At 34.7% G+C, this 22,654-nt stretch overlaps 1 protein-coding gene and 2 pseudogenes across 1 annotated transcript; 2 read left to right on the plus strand and 1 right to left on the minus strand.

Annotated features, from left to right (window-relative positions):
- The window catches only part of LOC116107455, a 30,328-nt pseudogene extending 24,939 nt beyond the window's left edge, over window positions 1-5,389 (plus strand).
- A 3,541-nt stretch (window positions 5,390-8,930) lies between these two features.
- Window positions 8,931-10,303, minus strand: LOC116107434 (zinc finger protein WIP6-like). Its single transcript, XM_031393710.1, has 2 exons — window positions 9,809-10,303; window positions 8,931-9,687 (listed from the first exon to the last, which is right to left on the minus strand). The coding sequence occupies exons 1-2, from the start codon at window positions 10,202-10,204 to the stop codon at window positions 9,202-9,204; spliced, it is 882 nt and encodes a 293-aa protein (XP_031249570.1). The 5' UTR covers window positions 10,205-10,303; the 3' UTR covers window positions 8,931-9,201.
- A 6,890-nt stretch (window positions 10,304-17,193) lies between these two features.
- Window positions 17,194-19,568, plus strand: LOC116107456 (annotated as a pseudogene).
- Window positions 19,569-22,654: the final 3,086 nt, after the last annotated feature.

Below are 22,654 nucleotides of genomic sequence, written 5' to 3' on the forward strand. Positions count from 1 at the left end.
AAAAAATTCCTAAATTAAATTGTAAACATCAACAATACATATCCAAATAAAAATTAAAAATTCATACATATCCATTAACCACAACTAACAATACATTAAAAATTAATACAAATAAAAGTCTGAAATTAAACAAAAATAAAAGTCTGTAATGAAACGTCCATAATAAAACAACAAAATAACTAAATAAGTCTCAATGAAAAACAACAAAAGATTTAGGGGTTAAGATTATTATTATTATTTTTTATTTAATATATATATATATAGTAAACTGATTCAAAAAACCGGTTTTCATTTTTACCCAAACGGAAAACTGAACCTAAAATCTGGTTTTTTGAATTCTTTGAACCGTAATTGAATTGTTTTTCGATTAACTGGTTTTTCAGTTCGGTTAATGGCTCGGTTCGGTTTTTTTCATTTTTTTGAACACCCCTATATATATTGACAAGGTACAAAAGAGATTTAGTATGGAAGAATCCAAGAAGGGATTTCTTCTGATGTCACATAGTGTCCATATCTCTAAGGATATGCGTCCTAAAACACACAATGAGAGAGATAGAATGAAGAGGATCCCATATGTATCAGTAATTGGATCTATCATGTATGTCATGTTATGTACTCAGATTGATGTCTTATTATGCGTTAAGCACTTGTAGTAGATATCAATCGGATCCAGGTGAGCGTCACTAGATAGCTATCAAGAACATCCTTAAGTACGTGAAAAGGACTAAGGATATGTTCTTGGTTTATAATGGGGAAGATAAGATCACTGTAAGAGGATACAGTGATGCTAGTTTCCAAACAGACAAGGATGATTATCGCTCACAATCCAAGTTTGTGTTTTGTCTCAATGGAGATGCAGTGAGCTAGAAGAGCTCCAAGCAAAGCACTATAGCAGATTCTACAACAAAAGCTAAGTATATCACATTATCCGATGCAGCCAAAGATGCGTTTTGGATCAAGAAGGTTGTCATTGAACTTGGTGTGGTCTCCACCATTGTTGATCAAATAGAAGTCTATTGTGACAACAATGGAGCAATAGCTCAAGCAAAGGAACCATGATCCCACCAAAAGTCCAAACACATACTTAGGCGTTTTCATCTCATCAGGGAAATGGTTGAGAGGAAAGGTGTGCAAATTAGTAAAGTGCATACTGATAACAATCTCGTCGGTCCATTAACGAAACCTCTGTCGTAGCAGAAGCATGAAAGGCACTTAAGGTCATTTGGTATTAAATATATGAATAATTAACTATAGTGAAAGTGGGAGATTGTTAGAGTAGGTGCCCTAGAGCCAATCCTATTTTGTAAAATGACTATTTGTAATCATGTTTTATTATCAATAAAGGCATCTCACTATATCATGTGATATGATTATATTCGTATAAGAAAAATGATATATGTCCTTAGAATGGTAGAACCGTGACAAGGGTATCGAGTATTTGAAATCTCGATAGTAATAACTCTATGAGCACATATGGTGGCCATTCTAGAAACGTCCATAGCCCCAATATTATCCTAACCTAGGGCACAAATAATACGATAAGGTTATCATAGTGTTGGATGACCTTGTCGAGAGGTAGTGACAGATCTCACTTGTCAAGGTTGTTTGGTAACAACCTGGTGCAACACATGAGTGCTTGTTGTAGGCAAGTTCACCGAACCAGCATATTGAAGGATTTCACATAGATGGTTACCCCAATGTCTATGGAACAAATCCTCAAACGAATGGTGGTGTATGTGATCCTTAGACTTGAGATCACCAGAGTGCCTTGTGCACTGATTGGTGTAGTTTGACACTAGTCCAACGTAGTCCTCTCAAGACTATCAGAACAGTAGTGGTTGGCTACATTGAAAAGTGTATCGAGACTATGGTGGATCGATAGATGATTCATCACTCCCAAGTACAGGAGAAATTATCTCACTGAGTAATTCGGTAGATGGCAACAACATTAAATCTGTGGCCACATGGGATTAAGTTGTACCTTAATCCAATCTATTCTGGTCATTGGTCCAATAACCGAATATCGAGATATCAAGGATATCTGAGGTTGACACTACTTCTATTGCACGGTAACCGTATCGTTAATAAGTAGCATTTCATTGAATCTGAATCTATCAGGTGGTCATGATGTCTAGTTAGAGGCCAATCTTGGTCTTTGTCTAGTGGGACGATTGATTGATTGTTAATTGCGATATGATTCACTATCGATATGATGAGGAGTCTTCGAGTCACACACATAAAAGACATATTAAGAATAAAATTCATGAGAATGGTATTTTTGTCATTTATGATGAAAAGACATTTTGGTAATCTCACAGTGTAATTAAATTTACTAAGGTTGTTGCCTAAATTTAATTTCACATGGAAATTAAATTAGTGAGATTATATATATTTAAATATTTAGTTTAAATAGAAAAAAATATATATGTATATATTTAAATATAATGGATATTATCCAATGTTAATATTTATTATTAATATTGATAGTGTGAATTCAAATTTTGTTTTTAAATTTGAATTTAAATGCCATGTTTGGTTGCAAGGGTAATCTATTCCAATATTCCAATTGGAATAAATGGCTATTCCAATTTGAAATAGGGTTGTAGTGTGCATTATTTAAGTGCAACTGAAAATTAAATGAATTAATTCATTCAATTAAAATAAACCCTAGCCACCCTCTCTCTCCCTCTCCCAAAACGTGAACCCCTTTGTGAGAGAAAGAATTTTTCTTCCCAAGAAAAATTATGCAGAAAATTATTCTTGCAGTTGAGAGATTTTTCCTAGCTTAAAAATCCAGCAACGACATTCATCTTGTCTTCATGTGGATACCGCGAGTGCACTTCTACTTTGGAGTGATAGTGATTCCAACCTCAAATCGAAGGAGCCTCTAAGGCTAGTATGAAATTTTATATCCTTTGATTTGGTTAATTTAAAATAATATAAGTTGGGCATAAGGATCTTGGTTAAGGTTTGTTAATCTAATTAAAAAAAATTAATTTCCGTTGCGTTTTATAGATCCGTTAACCTACAACATATGGGCGAGAGTAAAGACATGTTCATGGAGCTTGATAAATCGGTAAGTGGCAACGTCACCTTTAAAGTTAATTCTAAAATATTGGTATAAGGGAAAGGTGAAATTTCAATTTGGTTAAAAGATGGAAGGCATTAATTTCTTTCTAATGTCTACTATGTGCCCAACATAAAGAATAATATTCTAAGTTTGGGCCAACTCTTAGAGAAAAATTATGATATTCATAATAAAGAAAACAGTCTTTCTATAAGAGATCATTTAATTAATTTGATTGCTAGGGTGCCTATGACAAGAAATCAAATGTTCCTGCTGAATATTCAAAATAATGTTGCCAAATGCCTAAAGGCCTATTTTAGTTGACTTTGGTGGCTTGAAATTATTGTCTAAAGAAGGGATGGATTGCCCTTAATAAATCGCCATGATCAATTAGGGGTGGGAAAAAAACTGAAAACCGAGCCGAAATACCCTTTTTTTTTTTAACCGGCTGAATTTCAGTTTGGAAAATTGGCTGAACTGGTTTTCCGGTTCGCTTATCAGTTCAGCCAATTTGAGAAACTGGTTAACCGAAACCAGCCTAAAAATCGGTTTTTCGAAATTCCAAAGCCCATTTCTTCTTTCTTCTTCTTCTTCTTCTTCTCTATTTCTCTTTATATCTGTTTTCCCTCTTTTTTTCTTCTTCCTCTTCCTCCTTCTTCATGGCCCTCTCTTTCTCCTTATCTTTTCTTTTTCTCCTCTTTCCCTTCCTTTCTTTTCTTTCCTCCTCCCTATTCACTCTCTCTAATTGCCACTGTTTGCCTAATTTGGCCAGCCAACCAGATCGGTCGGATTTCGACTGAAGACTGAAGCTACTGAAGTTGTGAAGCCATGAAGACTGAAGAATGAAGCTGAAGAGTGAACACTAGACTGACAACTTCCTTGCATCTTCAAAGTTCTTAAGTTCTTGGGTTTTGATTTAATTTTTGGAATTTATTTGTTTGATTTTGGTTTGTGGTAATGGATTGTTGTTTGCTTGATGTAGTATATGGATTAGTTTCGCAAATTAATTTCTTTTACTTTTGATATATTTTGTTGATGTTACGAGTGGAATTGATGATTGAAAAATTGTTGACCAATTTTTCTTAAAGTTGGATTGGTGGTGGATTGATTTAGTTTTGTGAAGAAGATTGGCTAGTGTGGTTGAGATTTGCAGGATTTGATTTTGTGGAGAATTTGTTGAAGGAGTAGAGATGATAAAACCGGTTAAACAGTTTTTCAAACCGATAATTCGATTAAGTTTAAAACCAGTTCAAGTAGTAAATCGGTTCAGTTTCGGTCTGGATTTATGCTTGAATCGGTTTTTTAGTTCTTTTCGAAAAACGATCAGTTTGATTCGGTTAACCGGTTTTTTTCACCCCTATTTTCAAATATGTGAAGGCTGTTTACTTGAGAAACAATTTAGAAAAAACTTTCCCAAAGAAGCATTACAAGGGCCAAGAAGCCATTGCAGCTCATACACATTGATGTATGTGGGCCAGGAAACCCAACTTTTGGTGGAAACAACTACTTTTCTACTCTTCATTAATGACTATAGTAGAAAGACTTAGGTTTATTTTCTAAAGCATAAGTCGGAAGTATTTGGTGTTTTCAAGAAATTCAAAGCACTCGTTGAAAAAGAAAGCGGATCCAACGACTTTCAAGAGCTTGGTAGGAATTGAAGCTTAGTATACCTGACACGCACGAGATCAGATATTATGTATACAGCTGGGCTTGCTAGTCGCTACATGGAGACACCAACAGTCACTCACATGAAGACATCCAGAAGGATCCTACTTTGCATCAAAGGAACACTTGACTTTGGTCTATTTTACTCATCATCTGACAACTACAAGCTTGTTAGATATAGTGATAGGACTGGGCTAGAGATTTGGATGAAAGAAGAGCACTACTAGGCTTGTGTTCTTTATGGGAGATACAACTTTCACTTGGAGTTCTAAGAAACAACCGATTGTCACACTCTCAACCTTTGAAGCTAAATATATGGCCGCTACCTTATGTGTCTATCATGCAGTTTGGTTACGAAGTTTGTTGAAAGATCTTAATATGCCACAAATCAGCACTTGCACTAGCAAAGAATCTTGTATTCCATGATCGAAGTAAGCATATCGATACAAAATTATCATTATCTGAGAGAAAGTGTGGCAAGCAAGGAGGTGCAATTGAAGTATGCCAAATTCTCAGGATCAAACTGCCGACTTCTTTACCAAGCTACTCAAGCATAAAGTTTTTGGAAGACTTAGAGCACAACTTGGAATTATGTCCCAATCAAGTTTAAGGGGGTGTTGAATATTAAACTTATTTGGGTGCAAGAATATTTGGATTTATTGCTAGCTTAATATTTCTTTCTAAGCTCAACGTAAAGCCCATATTTGGTTTATGTATTTAGCCCAAATAATAGGCCTTATAACTAGAAAAATCACGTAAAAATATTTCATTTGTTAGGGAGTTGTTAGGTAGTTATTATATTAATCATGGATAGTGATGAATGATACTTATTAGGGTAGGTGATAGTTGGAGTGTAGAAGGCTTCTTGAGCACTATAAAAGAGGGTGACTCCTAGCCATTTTGTACAAACAATTATTGAGAAGCAATAGTAATCCACCCTTCCAAAACACTTTCTCAATGCCTCCTCATTAGCCTTGAGCTAAAAAGCTCCTCTTCCAACATATACTACTCTCCATATATTGCCAAAAATTAATGTATATATATATATATATATATATATATGGTCTACTGATGATAATATAACTTCAATTAAGAATGACAAATTATTGAAATTGGCCACCAAATTAATTACTTATTTGATATACATGGCGGCTTGTGAATATTCGTATACACCTGGGTCTGATTTGCATTTAAACAACACAAAACCAGTCCTAGCTTTTGGGGCGAGCCCATCTATCTTGTCCTTAATTAATTATATCGAGGAAGAACTTTGGAAGTCATGCCAATGAATCCAAAGGAGAGCACACACAGGTTCAGGTTGCAATTACTTAAATACCAATTGTATTTACACCATCCGATCGATCGGAGGACCACCTGACATAATTTCTCTTTAGACACATCTTCGAAACGACCACATCAGACCGCTTTTATACAGTGAAAGCAGTAATTAAATTGTTTACTTTCTACGTTAATTTTGGATATTATAACCACCGAGAGTTTTGATGCGGCGGCAATTTGTGAGAACAGTTTGCTTTCTGATGTATATAAATACAAACGCTAGCTCTGTCTCTCTTATGGCAGCAAAGATGGTTACTTATTTAAAGAATGTTGAATAATAGAAGAAGAAATATGGTTCTTAATTAATTTGGAAATGTAAAAGATACATACATAAAGTTTTACAAATTTTCATGCAAAATTTTTGAATTTTTTTTTTTTTTTTTGTTTTTTTGGTGCTTGATAGTTTAATTTTTGTCCGTAAACGAGATCTGTATTTAAAAAATATGTGAACATATGCACTCGAGACTTGACTATATATATTTATATTGTGAACTAAATTGCTTTTAAAATTGATTATTAATTGTTTGCAGAAATAATATCACGTCTATCTAGATTCTCCAATTACGTCGTATGTAGTTTATGATCCATCCATCCATCGAGAGTGAATTATTTGTTATTAGGATCAAAGGTTTTGGTAAATTGGGACAAAATAAGAGAGGAAAAAACAAATAACTTTGCAGGAGGGAAGGGAGGCACTTTCTCTCAAATGAATGACTCTTTACAAACGTTCATCATGGCTGCAGCCTTGCAGCCTGAGCAAAAAGGACCTTCAAAAGTAATCACTGAGCCAAAGCCAACTCCTCGCTAGCTAGCATGCATACACTTTTTATTATTTTATATAACAGTTTATTTATTTATTTTCAGTATTTCAGGTTTTTATTTTGTTCGTTAAAAGCACTTCACATTTTATGATTAAAGTAAATAGCTAACGAGATTTAAGCTCAAATTGGGTTCACTGTGCAACATGTCTGAAGTACAAATAAGAAGAGGTAGAGAAAGCAGTACATATTAAACAAGTTTAATTGGTTTCAGTTTCACTTTTACAATCTGCAATTGCTTTGTCTGTCACTGTAAATCTATGTCTAAAGTGCATCAACAAGAACTGGCTGGTTGCATCAGAAACCCCTTCTCAAGAATGATTTCTGTACTCTCCTCTCGTCACTATTTAAAAAAGGGTTCTCAACTTAGAACAATGCGTTAAACCTAAATGCATTTCGTTTTTACATTGGGTGTTTGTTTGCCTTACATTGCTTTAATGAAATTGGAATAGTAAGGTGTGTATATATTAACAATTGGTTTTTTGTTTTTTACTACTTTTTCAACGAGAGAAAAGCAACACTTGAACAGCTAGCTTGGTCAATGCTTCTTGTATATAATCTTCTACATATATTTTGAGTATTGGTTTAAGACCATTTTAATAACTACAGTTTTTGAAGCAGGATGAGCTCGAAAGTCGAAAGCCCCATCAAACATTCCCGACCCAGTGCATGTCCTCTAGGATCTATTGACTTAAATGAGTGCATAACATAACGTCAAATCGTCTCTCCTCTATAATTGATCAACATTTGAAAATTTACTTGAATTATTAGTCATAAAGATCCTACTATAATAATTGTCTTCTCAAATCTACCTTTTAATATTATTGTCAAATTAGTTACAAATTTAATATTTGACATATATAAATGTGCTGTTTTACATGACAAATACAAGGTACAATGTTATTCCAATAATATTGTTGTTTTTATATAATTTACAGCACTGAAGGTTTACATTATGAAAATGTTGTTAGATTGTATGAAGATGGATCGGTATTGATCCTACAAATTAATTAATTGTCACTATCATTAATTTGTGAATTCCAAAATGGATCAGTGGATAGATGCATGGTAAATTGATTGAATATAAGAACATATTTAGTGGCACCATTCTAAAGCTGTGTACATGGTTCAACAAGTGTGTAATAAATGCATTAATTAATGTATGTATTAAAACTAAAATGGTTCATAAATTTTGTTAAATGTAATTTCGAAGTTACCCAGTGAGTGAAGTTTTTGGCTTCATAGATGACGGATGGATATAAAGTATGACGTATGGCCATTCAGACCAAAATGTTTAGACGAATCAAAGACAAGACCATATAAATAAATAAAGAAATATATATATATGCATTTAAGCTCTAACAAGCTTCACAAATGAATATCAATTAAGGATTTGTGATTTGAAGTATTGCACCTCAGCTGTGAATTGTGATGGTGAGGACTGAGGAGACCACGATTTACAATATTGTCTTAATTAATTCAGTCCATGCATGAGTGACTGTGTACAGGATGCCGGGCGGAAATTATAGTCTTAAATAGCTAGAGAGAAATGAAAATAATACATGTATTAGCAATAAATTGATAAAAAAAAGAGGTTGTAATATATATGATAATAAATATAAAAGAAGCAAGGCCATGCAGATTATAATTACTAGGATTTGTGGAGAAAATTAAACAGAAACAAAGGTTCCTAAAAATGGATGATATATGTGTTTGTAGATGATCTGGAAAGGAAATAAAAAGAGGTCTTTGGGTGAAACCCCAAAAGCAGTGAACATTCAGTGGTCCCTTGATAGCCCACTGACAAAGGAGTAGTCGATCAAAGTGTTTTAGTGGTAGTCGAAACTCAGAAAGAGAGAGAGAGAGAGAGAAAGCGTCCGCGATTTCTATGGCAAAGCAAATGAACAGTAGAATCTGTGAATCTACTGTGCATGTCTGCATGTCTGCTTGTATCTGCAGTGACTACTGAATTTACTTGACTACCTTTTTAAAAATAAATTAAAATTAAATATAATATAATACCAATGGTGATTGAAAAATCAAATCTCTCTCTCTTATCTGTGTGAATTTGTAAATATGTATGTGCCTTTTTATGCGTGTACATATACTACAATAAAAGGTATAACAAAAAGGTAATTTGATTAGATAATCTAACTGGCACTTTAAACATTAAATGCTTACAGCCTTGGCTTTCACTGTATCCTTTGTCTTCATCCTCTCTCTCCATCTCTCTCTCACCACATAAACACACAAAAAACTCTTTAATTTAATTATTCTTAATTACTTAACATAACGTAAACTCTACATTCATAATTAGAACAAACCATGACTAATGATATTATTATAACCACCATTTTCATCTTCTTCATCATCATCATCATCATCTTCATCCATGTTGTCTTCCTCTCCAACTTCACACGACTCAATAGTGTGAGGTGCATGTCCATCTCCGAAGGCACGAACATGATCTTTAAGGGACCTCTTGTGCTTAAAATCAGACCCGCAAATACAAAACCAAAGCTTTCCACAATTTTTCTCATGGGTTCTCCAATCACCTCTGACAGCAAAAGGCTTACCGCATTTTCGGCACCCAAAAGGCTTTGTTCCATGCTTTCGCTTGTAATGTGTCTGTAGAGTCCGAAAATCCTTCAATGGCCTTGATCTTGGGTGCTCTATGTTGTTCTTGCAACCCTCAGCACAGCAATAACAAGGCAGTCTGAGCATGGAAGAAGCTGCTTTTGTCCCTCTTAAAGACTCCGGGCCCTTCCTGTACTGTGAACCATGACCCCACATATGCATCTAGACAAACACGAATTAATAAAACACAGAAGAAAAAACAAAAGAAAGTAACAATACATTTGAACGCATATGGACAAAAAAAAAAGAAACTAATTAAAATGTAAACTACTCATATTAGTACCTGCATATTATTGTATCTATTGAAGGTTTTGCTGCAGACAGTGCAAGAGAACTGTGTTGGGCCAACAAGGATTTGTGCGGGTGAAGGAATCCAGTAGTGTCCTTCAACTAGATGACCATTATCATTAGTGTTGCTCGGGCCGGCTTGATCGTCAGTGTTTGGTGGTGGACCGATATGGAGAGCCACTGTTACACCATTTTTAGCATTGGGGTTTTGGTTTTTGTTGCCAAGTTGATTTGAGGAGGAGGGTTGATAGATGGGGCGTTTGGAGAGGTGATCTTGACCTGGAGGGCCAAGAGAAAGGATAATAGAATCTTCATCTTCTTGATCATCGGCCTCCAAACAGGCACTCTCACTAGAGTATATGTAGTTGAAGGAGTTTGAGTTGATCTGCATGGTTATATGAGTGAGAAAGAGAGAAGAGTTTTAGGGTTTGTTGGATGAGAAGATGAGTGGGAACGAGAAAGGGCAATAAATAAAGAAACCTTATGGGTATTTGGGTCTTGTTGCGGGTTAATTAACAAGAGGAAAATGGTTTCCAATATGGGTTTGTCTTGTTTTGCTACTTGTTAAGAGAGGGCACGTGGAGTGAAATGAATTGAGATTTATGTTTTGATTGTGGCGTGTTTGGGAACGAAAGGGACAAGAAATTGGCAAAGGAGCTAAGGATTGAATTGATGGAGAAGAAAAGATATATGGATGCATAGAATAGCGTACCAAACAGTAAAACAAAAACCATTATAATTATAAACTCTTCTATCTCAATCCCAAATTAATGCTCGATTCTTAACAAGTCATTGCTCTAGACCACTACTGTTCTTCTATAATGCTGTCTTTCTTTCCGTCTTTGCCTACATTTACTCTCTTTTTCCTCCCCTCTCTCTCTATCTCCAACCCAAATTGACATTTATAAAGATCCATGTACATTATGTAGACATGGAGCAACGTTTAACTGTAGAATGAAAGGCCTGACTTGTCTCTCTCTCTCCCACTTTTGTTATTAAAGACGTTATGATGGTGATAGTTGTGATGGACATGTTATAAATTTATTTATGAGATAGTATCACATAGATTTGATGACTCAATATTTAAAAGAACCGAAGTCTTGGCATAAATTGTTAATGCAAGAGATGTAACACTATATGTAGAATCATCCTTTTTATATTACTCCTAATTAAGATTCAACAAAGAAAAATACTTTAACATTTTAAAAGGTGCAGTGGTTATATTTCAAGTGCTTCTAATTTAAAAAATGCATTCGACCTATGCATTAGTTTCGTCATGTTACATAAATGTGAAAAATTCTCAACTGTAGAGGGAAAGTGAGAGTAAAATATGACAATTCTCTTCTCATGAGCTTTACACCAATGGATCAGCTTGATAAAGAAAAAAGCAGTTGTGATTCGCATTTCAAAACACTGTATTGAACATTTAATGTCTCATCAGTTGAAGATCACATTAATTGGAAGCAAATGGAAATGGTGGGGGTGGGACATCCACCCTGTGCTTGGACTTGGACTACATAGCCCAAAACTTATGATATGTAGCAGATTCTTCCAGCCATCTCTCATCAATTTAAAGTACTAGGTTCGATCTCCATCAGCTTTCAAACCAATTTCACCTCAATCCTACTGTACTACACTGAAAAGAGTTAGCTATAAATACTAGCTTTGGCCTTGGCTTTTTGAGTGCCACCAAGAAATAGAAATCCCATCTGCGACTTTTCTCGAGTTGCTACAGTTAGATATATGTTAAGTAAATGGATATATGAATCTAATTAATATTATGTAGTTTGTGATAATAGAATTTGCATAGTCTCCGAATTTTTGTGTAGTGGACTTTTTTACGACCAAATTTGTGTCACCTGCCCTTACACCATGCCAGGATCTAATGATTAAACTCATCCCATGTGTCGGTCCCATAGCAAATGATTTCACTAGCAAAATTATCAGTATTAAGCATGAGTATTTAATTTTACTCATGAGTGTGCCTAACTTAGATCCGGATTACGGGAGATTATACGTGAAATCCATCTTGTAACATTCACTCTCAACCACTATCAGACAGTGTATAAAAAGGAGAAACCACCTCTGTTTTGGGGGATTGACTATTCGCACAAAAATAAGAAACCGACTTAGAGAGAGTTGATCCTCATTTTTACTTGTTTTGTTTGTAATCAGCCTGAGTGTAGAGCAAATACAAAGCAATAACATATCAGTAGATGCAAGCTTGATTCCAACTCGTCAAACCACTTTAAAAATTGTCTTTGTCCTTTCATTATCTGTTTTCTAATACGTCCCTAGCTGGTTATTCATAATCACGCACATATCCAACCCAATCCCGCCATAGCCGATTGGGTATCTCTTATTGTTGCGTTTTCATGTAACAACACGAATAAAAAATTTCCTAAACTTTTGGAGGATCTTAAAATGTGTATTAATCATAAGTATACATAGCTATATAGCTGGTCAAAATGCATTAAGTTACTGGGATAAGATAAAAACTTAATAAATGAGAATCGTAGTACGGTCAAAATGTGAAACTTATGGCTAGAAGGTTTACCAACACGCATGCCTAAAGCTTGACAATTCACCATTAATTTATCGTTGTTTATACATGAAATTTCGATGGTCAATGGAATAGTCATATGGTTGGTGCAAGGTGGAGTAGTAGCCGCATGTGAGATATAGGAAAATTAAATTGGTAATTGGGTACTTGCTTCTCCTTATCAATCCTTCAACTTACTGGAACTGGAAATGAAGGCATGCTACTGTTTTTATTGTTATAAATTTCAGTCTTTTGGAGGAATTCATACTAAAGAGTTATCATCAGTTAATTAATTAGTTTGCAATTTCATGCGTTTTGTGTTATTAATTCCTTCAAAATTTGAAAGTACAGGTTTAATTAATGTGTGTGCTTGTGTTATACAAGTAATTATACGTATTTAATGATTTATCTACGTCATTAAAATAAGAACAAGAATATTTTGTAATTGTATAACAAAAGAATGAAGTCTATCTAGGTACAGCTCATATATTCTATATATCCTAAATTGATGCATAGAGGGTACAGGACAGTGATCATCAAACAGTATCATTTTGTTTCTTTTTCCCTTTGTTTTTAATTTTCATTTTCTATTATGGCGACGGATATTTATACAATTACTTAAAGGTGGGGAGAAAGACTTTCTCAAGTAGAGGTTAGCATTGTTTGACGAATTTCACATCAGATGCGTATTGAGAACTCTTGGGTTTTTGAACGGGGAAGTCTCTATACCTAATAGGTTGTTTGGAGTGAAACTCTCAGCATGTAACAATGATACAGAGCAGACCCGATCCATCTTTTGGTGTCTCGCCAAGCGTCAATGCAGGGGCGTCCATGTGTAATTGTAGGTTCACATGAAAGTAAAATGGATGAGTAGGGGGGCCCCACTTGTGACGAGGGTATCACAGGATTTGGTGAGGGTGAATGTAAATCTCACATCGAAATATGTGATTGTGGGTCACACACGAGAGTGAGGTGGATAAGTAGACAGGGGGCCCCATCTGTAACAAAGGCGTCACAAGATTGGGTGGGGAGAATGTAACAAAATCCACATCGAAAATATTGGGGAAGTCTTGGACTTATAAAGAGGGGAGTCTCTCTACCTAATAGGTTAAGTTTTGAGTGTGTGAAACTCCATCATGACAATTGGCATATATTGTGTACATATAATTTAATTTGAGTTATGTCATCAAAAGCGTGTTGGGGAAATCTTAGGCTTATAAATATGAGAGTCCTCCACCAAATAGGTTAGGCTTTCGAGTGTGAAACTCCCAGCCATGACAATTGACATTATTGTTGTACATATAATTTAATTTGAGCTTATATCATCCGTTTATTGTTTCATGATCAAATTACATTTCGCTTAATCTTTAATTGCACTTGTTTTGAAGGATCTTATAATATATGTAGTTAGTTACTATATTTAATAATTTTATTCTTTATTTGTTTATATTAATCACATATCACAAGTCTTAAATATGGAACTATTAGATTAAAACATTTTTGAAGTATTAATTATGCCTACTAAATTGATTTAATCCATTAAACTATTACATTTAAATAAATGATTATATATTATCGTATTAAAACAAACACATATTGATATGCAGCATATATCATGTACTTGTTAAGTAAATTAATAACCATAACTTTATCTTAAAACTTAAATGTCCAATTAATTAATACAGGCATCAATTCTTGCCAGAGCCAGTTTTGGTTTAAGGTTAACCCGACACATAAATGAAAATCGAATTTTTTTTTTTTTGGCAACCAGGGTGTTGGGCCAGTTTACACGCACTTCAATTAATGTTCAGAGTTCATTGAACCTTATATAAGCCAAAAGACGGTAAGCTACAATCTTATGTGTAGTAGGTGATTTCAAGGTTTGAAACCAAAAACTCAAAGAATAGAGTAAACCTCATTGATCGTCAGGCTAAACCCTATGGATAAATTTTATTGCTTGGAAATTTTGAAACTGGTGGCCTGAATCATTAAGTTGCAGAATGTTCAATATCCCAAATGGGCTCTCACTACTTAGACAATAGAGTTATAAGCATATTATCAAATGGATCATAATTTTCAGCATTATTTTCCGGTTAATATATATATATAATTTTTTTTTTTTTTTTTTTTTTGTCAGTGTTTTGAAAACATGAAAACCCTAATAAGGGCCTATGGCAGGAAAGAAAAAAAAAAAAAAAAATTATGAACTGGATCTCATCTCACTGTCTCTCAATTAGATTGCCAAATCTTTGCTTAACGACAAGTGGGGAAGAAAGTACAAAAAGAAAAACTGTAGCTTACGCATAGCTTAACTTGGTTAACAAAATAAGTAATTTGAGACATGAATGTGGGAAAGATGAAGTGAAGATTCCTATTCTTCGTCTTGTATCAGAAAGGAAACTTGGAAAAGTTATTTATTAGGGTTTTGATAGGAGACTTTATGGCTGATATCTTACATGTCACTGCACTTTGCTACAGTTCACTATCAGTGCTACCAATACCAATAGCATCCATTGCCATTAACTATTCTCTCTCTCTGTATTCCTGGTGGTGGTGGTCAACGTCAATCTTTGACTGGGATGTTTCAATGAATTTCACTCCAACTGCGCTACTGGTCAATTTTATTCATAAATTCGTCTGTCTAACCATTTCTTTCTCTGGTGTTTATAATTGTATAATTTGAGCTTTTTCTAACCAAATGATTGTTGAATCTAAAAGTCAAACATGTCACAAGTCAATATAAAATAAAAACAGAGACACGATTTACCTGATTCATTCAAATTAAAGAACTATGTTCAACATTCAAAATAAAATTTTATTGAGTATCAGAATTATGTAACAATTACAACGACAGTATACTCTCACTTCTATTCTTCACATATAGGTTTTTTACCATTACAAAAAAATAATAAAGAAACCTAACCTAATTTGAGCTTACCCGAATTAACCCGACTTAAACCCAATATTAGTAAACTAATTCTAAACCAAAATAAGTCGTCATAGAGACAATCCCTTAAGACTAAGAGAAATATACATCATATTAACAACGATGAATTACAAAGCTCAAAAGCCAAAACAATAAAGAATTGTGCTATCTTTCATACAGTATAGATTTTATTTCTATGGATCAATCCCATAAATCCCATCAGTCAATTACCAGATTATACATTATTTGGTATTTGATTGTAGTATATCATCATGTGTTATAAGAATAATCAACTATACATGAATTAACATCTAGATCATCAAGTCATTTGTAAATATTTTATTAATCAGTGGGATATAACATTTTGAGTATAAACTTCCGAGGTAATAATGTCATCTAAATTAATGTAACATTGGTAGAAACTGGTAAGTGATTATAATTTTAATTGACAACATTCAGTGGGCTCTTGTTCAAACTTTTATGCAGTGGGCCTTCGATGCATCCTCATAAATGGTTCATTTGATGTTCGGGTTCCATTCCACACCAGAGCCCAAAATGGAGAGTTTTACCTTGTACTTTCACATGAAAATTGGTACCATTTTCAAATATCAATAAGGCTTGAATGTGATGGTAGTAGCAGTCCCTGTTAGCAAAAATTAATTGTAAACTGTATAAAGATAGTGAAATGACAAGACAATACAGCTATGAATTTAATTGTAAACTGTTCATCAAGAAGGAATTGAAGTATATTCTACGCCAGAGGAGGATATTTAAAATTTTAATTTCCTACTTGTTAAGGTTAAAGGACCAGGTATATTATGCAGCAGATAAGAATATTTTGGGTGTCCCACTGTTTGTGATACATCTTTTGATATCAGTTTTGGTGCATTGCTCTTGTCGTCATAGTCCATGTATTTGTGGACAAAACTAGGACGACCATTTTTATTGTGAAACCGGCCAACAAATTGAATTAGTAAAGGATTTTTTTTTTACTTAAATTGTTTATATTCGCTAGAGTTTGATTATCTTCGAAAGCCGAGCCCATTTGATTTTTTCTCTTCCTCCCTTATGAATTATTGGTGCTCAGCTCAGACATGTGAAAAATAATGAAATAATCTTGTCTTCAAAAGGAATTAAAAAAAAAAAAAAAGGAGGTGAAATTTTCAAGATAATTTCGTGGGTAACCAATAAACGGTTTATGTAGATTAGCTTGTGGAGTCAACAACGTGGGTCCAACAGGAAAAGCATCGTGTCAGACTTATACTGGCCATTGACTTATACGCGCCTGATTAAGCGAATGGCTATAGCAATAATTGAGCAAACCGTAAAACAAGGACATAGTGGGTAAAAGTAAAGATAAGTTAATTGGCTCTCAAAAGCGTGAAAAGCCACATTCACATTAATAGCCTATACAAGACCTAATCATACGCGGCCTGGGCAGTGTGTGTGTGCACGCTCACAAGATTCCTCTTTATTACAAAAACGATCTCGTGATTCCTCACCACCACGGTATATTCGGATGTGAGAGAAAATAAATAAATAAATAATAATAATCTCTATGGACCAAACTCTTAATCACACCGACAATGTTACAATACCACCAGCCCTATCAACTTACCATGGACTCGCACCCCACACAACGCGAAAGATGATTATGATGTGATAAATAAAGAAGGGGTGAGAATGCAGAGTAAGTAATATGAGAAGACAAACACAGAAGATAAGAGGCAGATAAGAAAGTCGAATCTGCAAAAGTTTGATTAGATAGAGAGGGGGTCGTTTGATCTTATCTGAGAGAAAGAAGGTGACGTCATTGCCAGCCCACACAGAAGAGACGAAAAACGAATCACACCCTGGAATATTCAACTCTAACTCTCTATTTCCTTATATAAACTCAACTTTCTCTCTCTAACATCAACTACTACTAATACACAAAACCCATCTCATCAAAGATTCGTTTTCGTTACGCGACGCCCCGACTTCGATATTTCCTTTCTTCTACACCCTACGATACAAATAACAAATTTTAAACCGAACCCCTTTCTAAGGTTTATTCTTATTATTCCTTTTCTTGATTCTACTTGGATCCCTTATTCTCCTGTTAACTATTCTCTCTTCGTTCGGATCTCTCTATGCTTTTTTCCCAGCCTAAAACAAACACTAACCCTTCTTATAATCATCATTTACAACTCCACTTTCTTCATAATCTCATATTCACGAAAATACAGCTTGATTAATCTTTAACCTTACCAAAGACATGGATTATACTGAAAAAATGCGGAGGTGTCATGAATATGTGGAAGCTTTGGAGGAAGAAAAACGCAAGATTCAGGTGTTTCAGCGTGAACTTCCTTTGTGTTTAGAGCTTGTCACACAAGGTATTCATCTTTATGGTTTTTTTTTTTTTTTTTTTTTTTTTGGTGCGTTTTGATTTCTGAGAAGTGTTGTATTTGGAGCTATTGAGACGTGCAGGAGGGAGTTATCTGGTACGACACGGAGTACATGCATGGGCAATCAGAGTGTTCGGAGCAGACATCAAGTGATGCTCCTGTTTTGGAGGAATTTATTCCTCTAAAAAGGACCCATCGGAAGAAGATAATGACGAACAACATTCGCATGACCCCGCGGATACAACTCTATTGATAAGAAAAAATCTGACTGGCTTAGATCTTCCAGTTGTGGATCAATCCCCAGATCCACCATCTAAAGAGGTACCCACAACATCCTTTTTACTTTCCTTTTTTGTTGCTAAACAAAAGTTCAAAAGTATCTTTTTTTTCTCTTCTTGTAGGATGTGCCTAGAAAAGCAACGGGTGGAGGTGAAAGAAATGGTCTTTCAGTCCATTTCACAGAGAGAAAAGTGAAGGAAAGGCTGATCAGAAAGCCAACCCTTCTGTGCCAACGGCTGCCACAAGTTCACAACAATACTTGAGTAAAAGCGTTGGTGGTGGCGTGCGGTAGCGGTGCGGTGGAGGCAGCAATAAAATAGACGAAAAGAGCAACTCAAAGAAAGCAAAGGCGGTGTTGGTCACCGGAATTACATAGACGCTTCTTGAACGCCCTTCAACAACTCGGTGGTTCACTGGTAGTGGTTAAAGGTTTTTTTTTTTTTTTTTATTTTTTTTTCTCTATTTAATTGCGTTTCAGATGAAATATTGAATGTTTGTATTGATTTGAAATTATTAATTGTATGTGTTGCAGCTGCTACGCCCAAGCAAATTAGGGAGTTAATGAAGGTTGATGGGCTTACTAATGATGAAGTCAAGAGCCATTTACAGGTTTATTGTTGTTATAATCTGTGTTAATTATTCTCATGAAATTATCATTCACCATACGAAAAATAACATACCTGGCCTTTGTTCTATTTCATTTGCTGATTCAGATAAATTTTATTGCAGTTAAACATTAGGATAGGCCTTCTCAATTAGATATAATCTAACCAATGAAAATACCTCATTCAAATAGACAGCAACTAAATTTTAGGTTTTTGGCTACATAAGTCCAGCAATTGCTTGATAAAAATAGGCCTAAATTCTAGGTGTCATTGAAAATAAACGTGTATAATCTGAATTGTGAAGGATTGGCTTTTCTTATTAATGTTGTCTTGCTATGCAATGGCATTAAGCATAGGCTAAATGTTCGGTTTCTTCTCATTTGTTTCAGAAATATCGGTTGCATACGAGGAGACCAAGTCCAACAATCCACAATAGTGCCAACCAACAAACGCCCCAATTTGTAGTGGTTGGAGGCATATGGATGCCGCCCCCTGAATACGCAGCTGCGGCTGCAAAAGCATCATCTGGTGAAGCCGCCGCTACTGTGGCCGCCAGCTCCAACGGCATTTACGCACCAGTAGCCGCACCACCTCCTGCAGTTCCTAAATCATCAACATCAGTAATCCAAAGATCACAACAGACACAGTCCGAGCAGTTGCAATCCGAAGAAAGAGGCAGCCATAGCGAAGGAGGCCGACACTGTAATTCACCATCCACATCTTCCTCAACACATACAACTACAGCTTCCCCTGCGTTTAATTAGTGTTGATAGAGTGAAAATATTAAAAATTTTGTAACAAATTAAGCGTCGGTAGAAAGCCCTAAATGATATATACATACATATCATTATAAGATCTTGGTAATTTTTTTTTCTTGAGCGTGAAATTTCGAGTTTGTTGGATACATTAGTGATTTGACAGTGACAGTCAACCTTGTTGAATAAGTATCCTTGTAGTTCACCATCAAACTGTTTCCAGAAGCTAGAATGGTAAAACAATCATAATTACGTTCACTAATTTTTTAAAACCCAATCAATGTTTACGCTATAATCTATCAAAAATTCTGTATATGATTTTCTTCCCAATCTGAACTTGTCCGTACAGGCCAAGCCAAGTCACCTTTGAAATTTCTGAAGCAATGTTTGGTACACAGTGGGATCCACCTTTAATTTTCTTTGCCAAGAAGATAATATGTAATAATGTCCGTTGATTACCTCTTTGCGGAAATTAATGAAAAGCTTCGTCGACAATATTGGAATAATATTCAATCTCCTTTGAATTTTATGTAAATTAAAGGATGAGATGCCATCTCACCTGCAACAACCATAGACGTTAGAATCTTCCTGTTCAAGAAAATAAGAGGATATGCTCAAATCCTTATATGAGAAAATTAAAACATAAATATATTAATTTAAAGTATAAAGATTGCAGGGTGGATTCTCTGGTTGGGAAAGTAAGATAAGGTGAAGGTGGTACGTAACCTGGAAAGTTCATCAACATTTTGCTTCATTTTTTATGTGAATCTTTTAAAATTGTTAATTTAAGCATGTTTATTTATTTATTTGAATACCCAAAAATATGATTTTACTCACTCATTTGCAGGTACAATTAATTTGTAGGTAATTGAGTTAAGAAGGAAGGAAATTATAAAAGACCAAGTCAAACGAAAGTCACAATTCTCATTGAGAGTAAACGATTCCCACCCAAGTTTTGGCCAAATGGTACTTTTTCCACTAAAAAGTTTCAAAATGACACTTTTCCACCAATTGTTAAGATCTGTTAATAAAATTTATTAACTGACATAATATAAACAGTGTAAAGATGAAAACACCCTTCTCTCTTCTTCCTTCTTCTCCTTCTCTCTTTTTCTCCTCCGCTTTCTCTCCTCCTCCACCACCACCAATACCACCCAGATCCGATGCGATTGGTTGGATGCGATTCCAACCGAATCACACAAGGTCGATTGCGATTCCGACCAAATTGCACTAGCCCGATTGTAATTCTGGCTGAATCGCACTAGACCGGTTGTAATTCCGACCAATCTGAGTTGGGTTTGCTTTGAATTGTTGTTATAGTCCCTTTTAATTAATTTCATTTTTTTTATTTTTGGTGATTTTGGTGTTGTTTGAATTGTCATTTTTGAGTCCCGACTTGTTTTGATTTGGGTTTGCTTTGAATTTTTGTTTGGTTTTTTTTTTTTTTTTTTTGGTTTTATTAGAAATTTATATGTGATGGTTCAGGATTATTTTGTTACTTAAGTGAATTTGTTTACGAGAAATGATGCCACAGAGGATTATGAATGGCTTTGCAGTTTGTAAGATTGTTTGGTGACTAGTTTTTGACTTCTAATGATGATCTTTGAAATTAAATTCTAGACCACTGTTGAGAAATAAAGTGACTGGGGATTGGATTGATACATTTGAAGGACATAAAGGTGCAATGTGGAGTTGTTGCCTGGATACTAATGCTTTATATGCGGCATCTGGCTCTACATATTTCAGTGCATAAGTGCAATTCGACCAGAACCACACCCGACCAGGTGCAATTCAGCCCGAATCGCACCTAATTGAGTGCAATTCCAGCCGAATCACGTCCACCAAGCGCACCATATTTAGGTGGTATTGGTGGTGGTGGTGGTGGAGGAGAAGAGGAAGAGAGGGAGGAGAAAAAGAGAGAAGGTAAAGAGGCCTAGTGCAATTCAGTCATATCACATTCGGCCAATTGCACCAAATTTGGGTGGTATTGATGGTGGTGGAGGAGTAGAAAAAGAGAGAAGAAAAGAAAATAAAGAAGAAGGATATTTTCGTCTTCATCATTTATATCATATTAATTAATAAATTTTATTAATAGATCTTAATTATGGATGCAAAAGTGTCGTTTTAAATTTTTTGGATGAAAAAGTGCCGTTTGGCCAAACTTTGGGTGAGAAATTGTCGATAACTCTCTCGTTAATTATTACGTGGTCCACTATAAAAGGTAAATTTATGCATGGAGGTTATAAATATCCGTAGTAATTTGTAGCCTAATTAAAACGGGTCAACTTGAGAGAAATGGGTACGGTGAGGTCATCATATGGCCCAATAATATTAAAAAAATTTCACATAGGACAGAGGCGTGGTTGTAGCCAATTCTTTAACTCATCACATACCCACTATCTTCGTTTAAATAAAAACAAAGTAATACGTTCTATTCGAAGGTCCACACCGAATATTCTAGGCACTTGAGCATATTTCTATTTTTTTTTAATTGTGCATATAACTTATCATCTAATTGTTCCAGTATATTCTCTCTTTGTTTAATTTATCTTCTAGGTTAGGAGGACAGAAGAAGATATTCTGATCCTCAGAATCTTGCCTTGTCCAAGATTCCAAATCCATAAATTAACCTCCAATTCTAATTTTAATTATAATTAATGTAATCCTTTATAATAGTATAGGACGCACCTGTAAAATCTAACTTGTACCCCTGTGATTATCAAAAATTCACACTACAAATTCTTTAGATTAAGCATAAATAAATGAATAAATCAGCAACGATGATTTATTGAATGGGTATATGATTGGTTAATGTATCAAAATTTGACGGTGATGAGAGGCAAGTTATCAATTAGAGTTTCTTACCCATCATTAGGTGATTTGATGGTAAAAGAGTAAAGGGGTTTAACATAAATTCTTTAATTCGAGTCTTTTAGGCACTAATATAGATGATCATTAAAAGAATTTATCTGACTGTTTACTTCGATTATGAGATTAGATGAAATACACTTGAAGGATAAAAAAAAAATAAAAAAAATAAAAATTAGAGTTTCTGGTAGAGAAGAAAAACCCATATAATATTGAATGTAGCAAGATAAAGATAGACATGGATCCATAGAACAAGGAGTTGTACATATTCTGTGAGAAAGACGTAAACATAATATGTCTCTTCAATAAATGTAAAGGCCAAGTGTCTCTTGCGATATCTTAAAGAGTAACATCCATTAGTATTATTGTTATTATTATTATTATAAACAAAAGGCTAGAATAGTATACGAGAAGAGATGAGTATACAAAGTCGTTTCTTGATTTATTTGATACTTAGAATACAACTGGAAAGCTAT

The sequence above is a fragment of the Pistacia vera genome, unplaced genomic scaffold (assembly GCF_008641045.1).
Source record: "Pistacia vera cultivar Batoury unplaced genomic scaffold, PisVer_v2 Contig539, whole genome shotgun sequence".
NCBI lineage: Eukaryota > Viridiplantae > Streptophyta > Magnoliopsida > Sapindales > Anacardiaceae > Pistacia > Pistacia vera.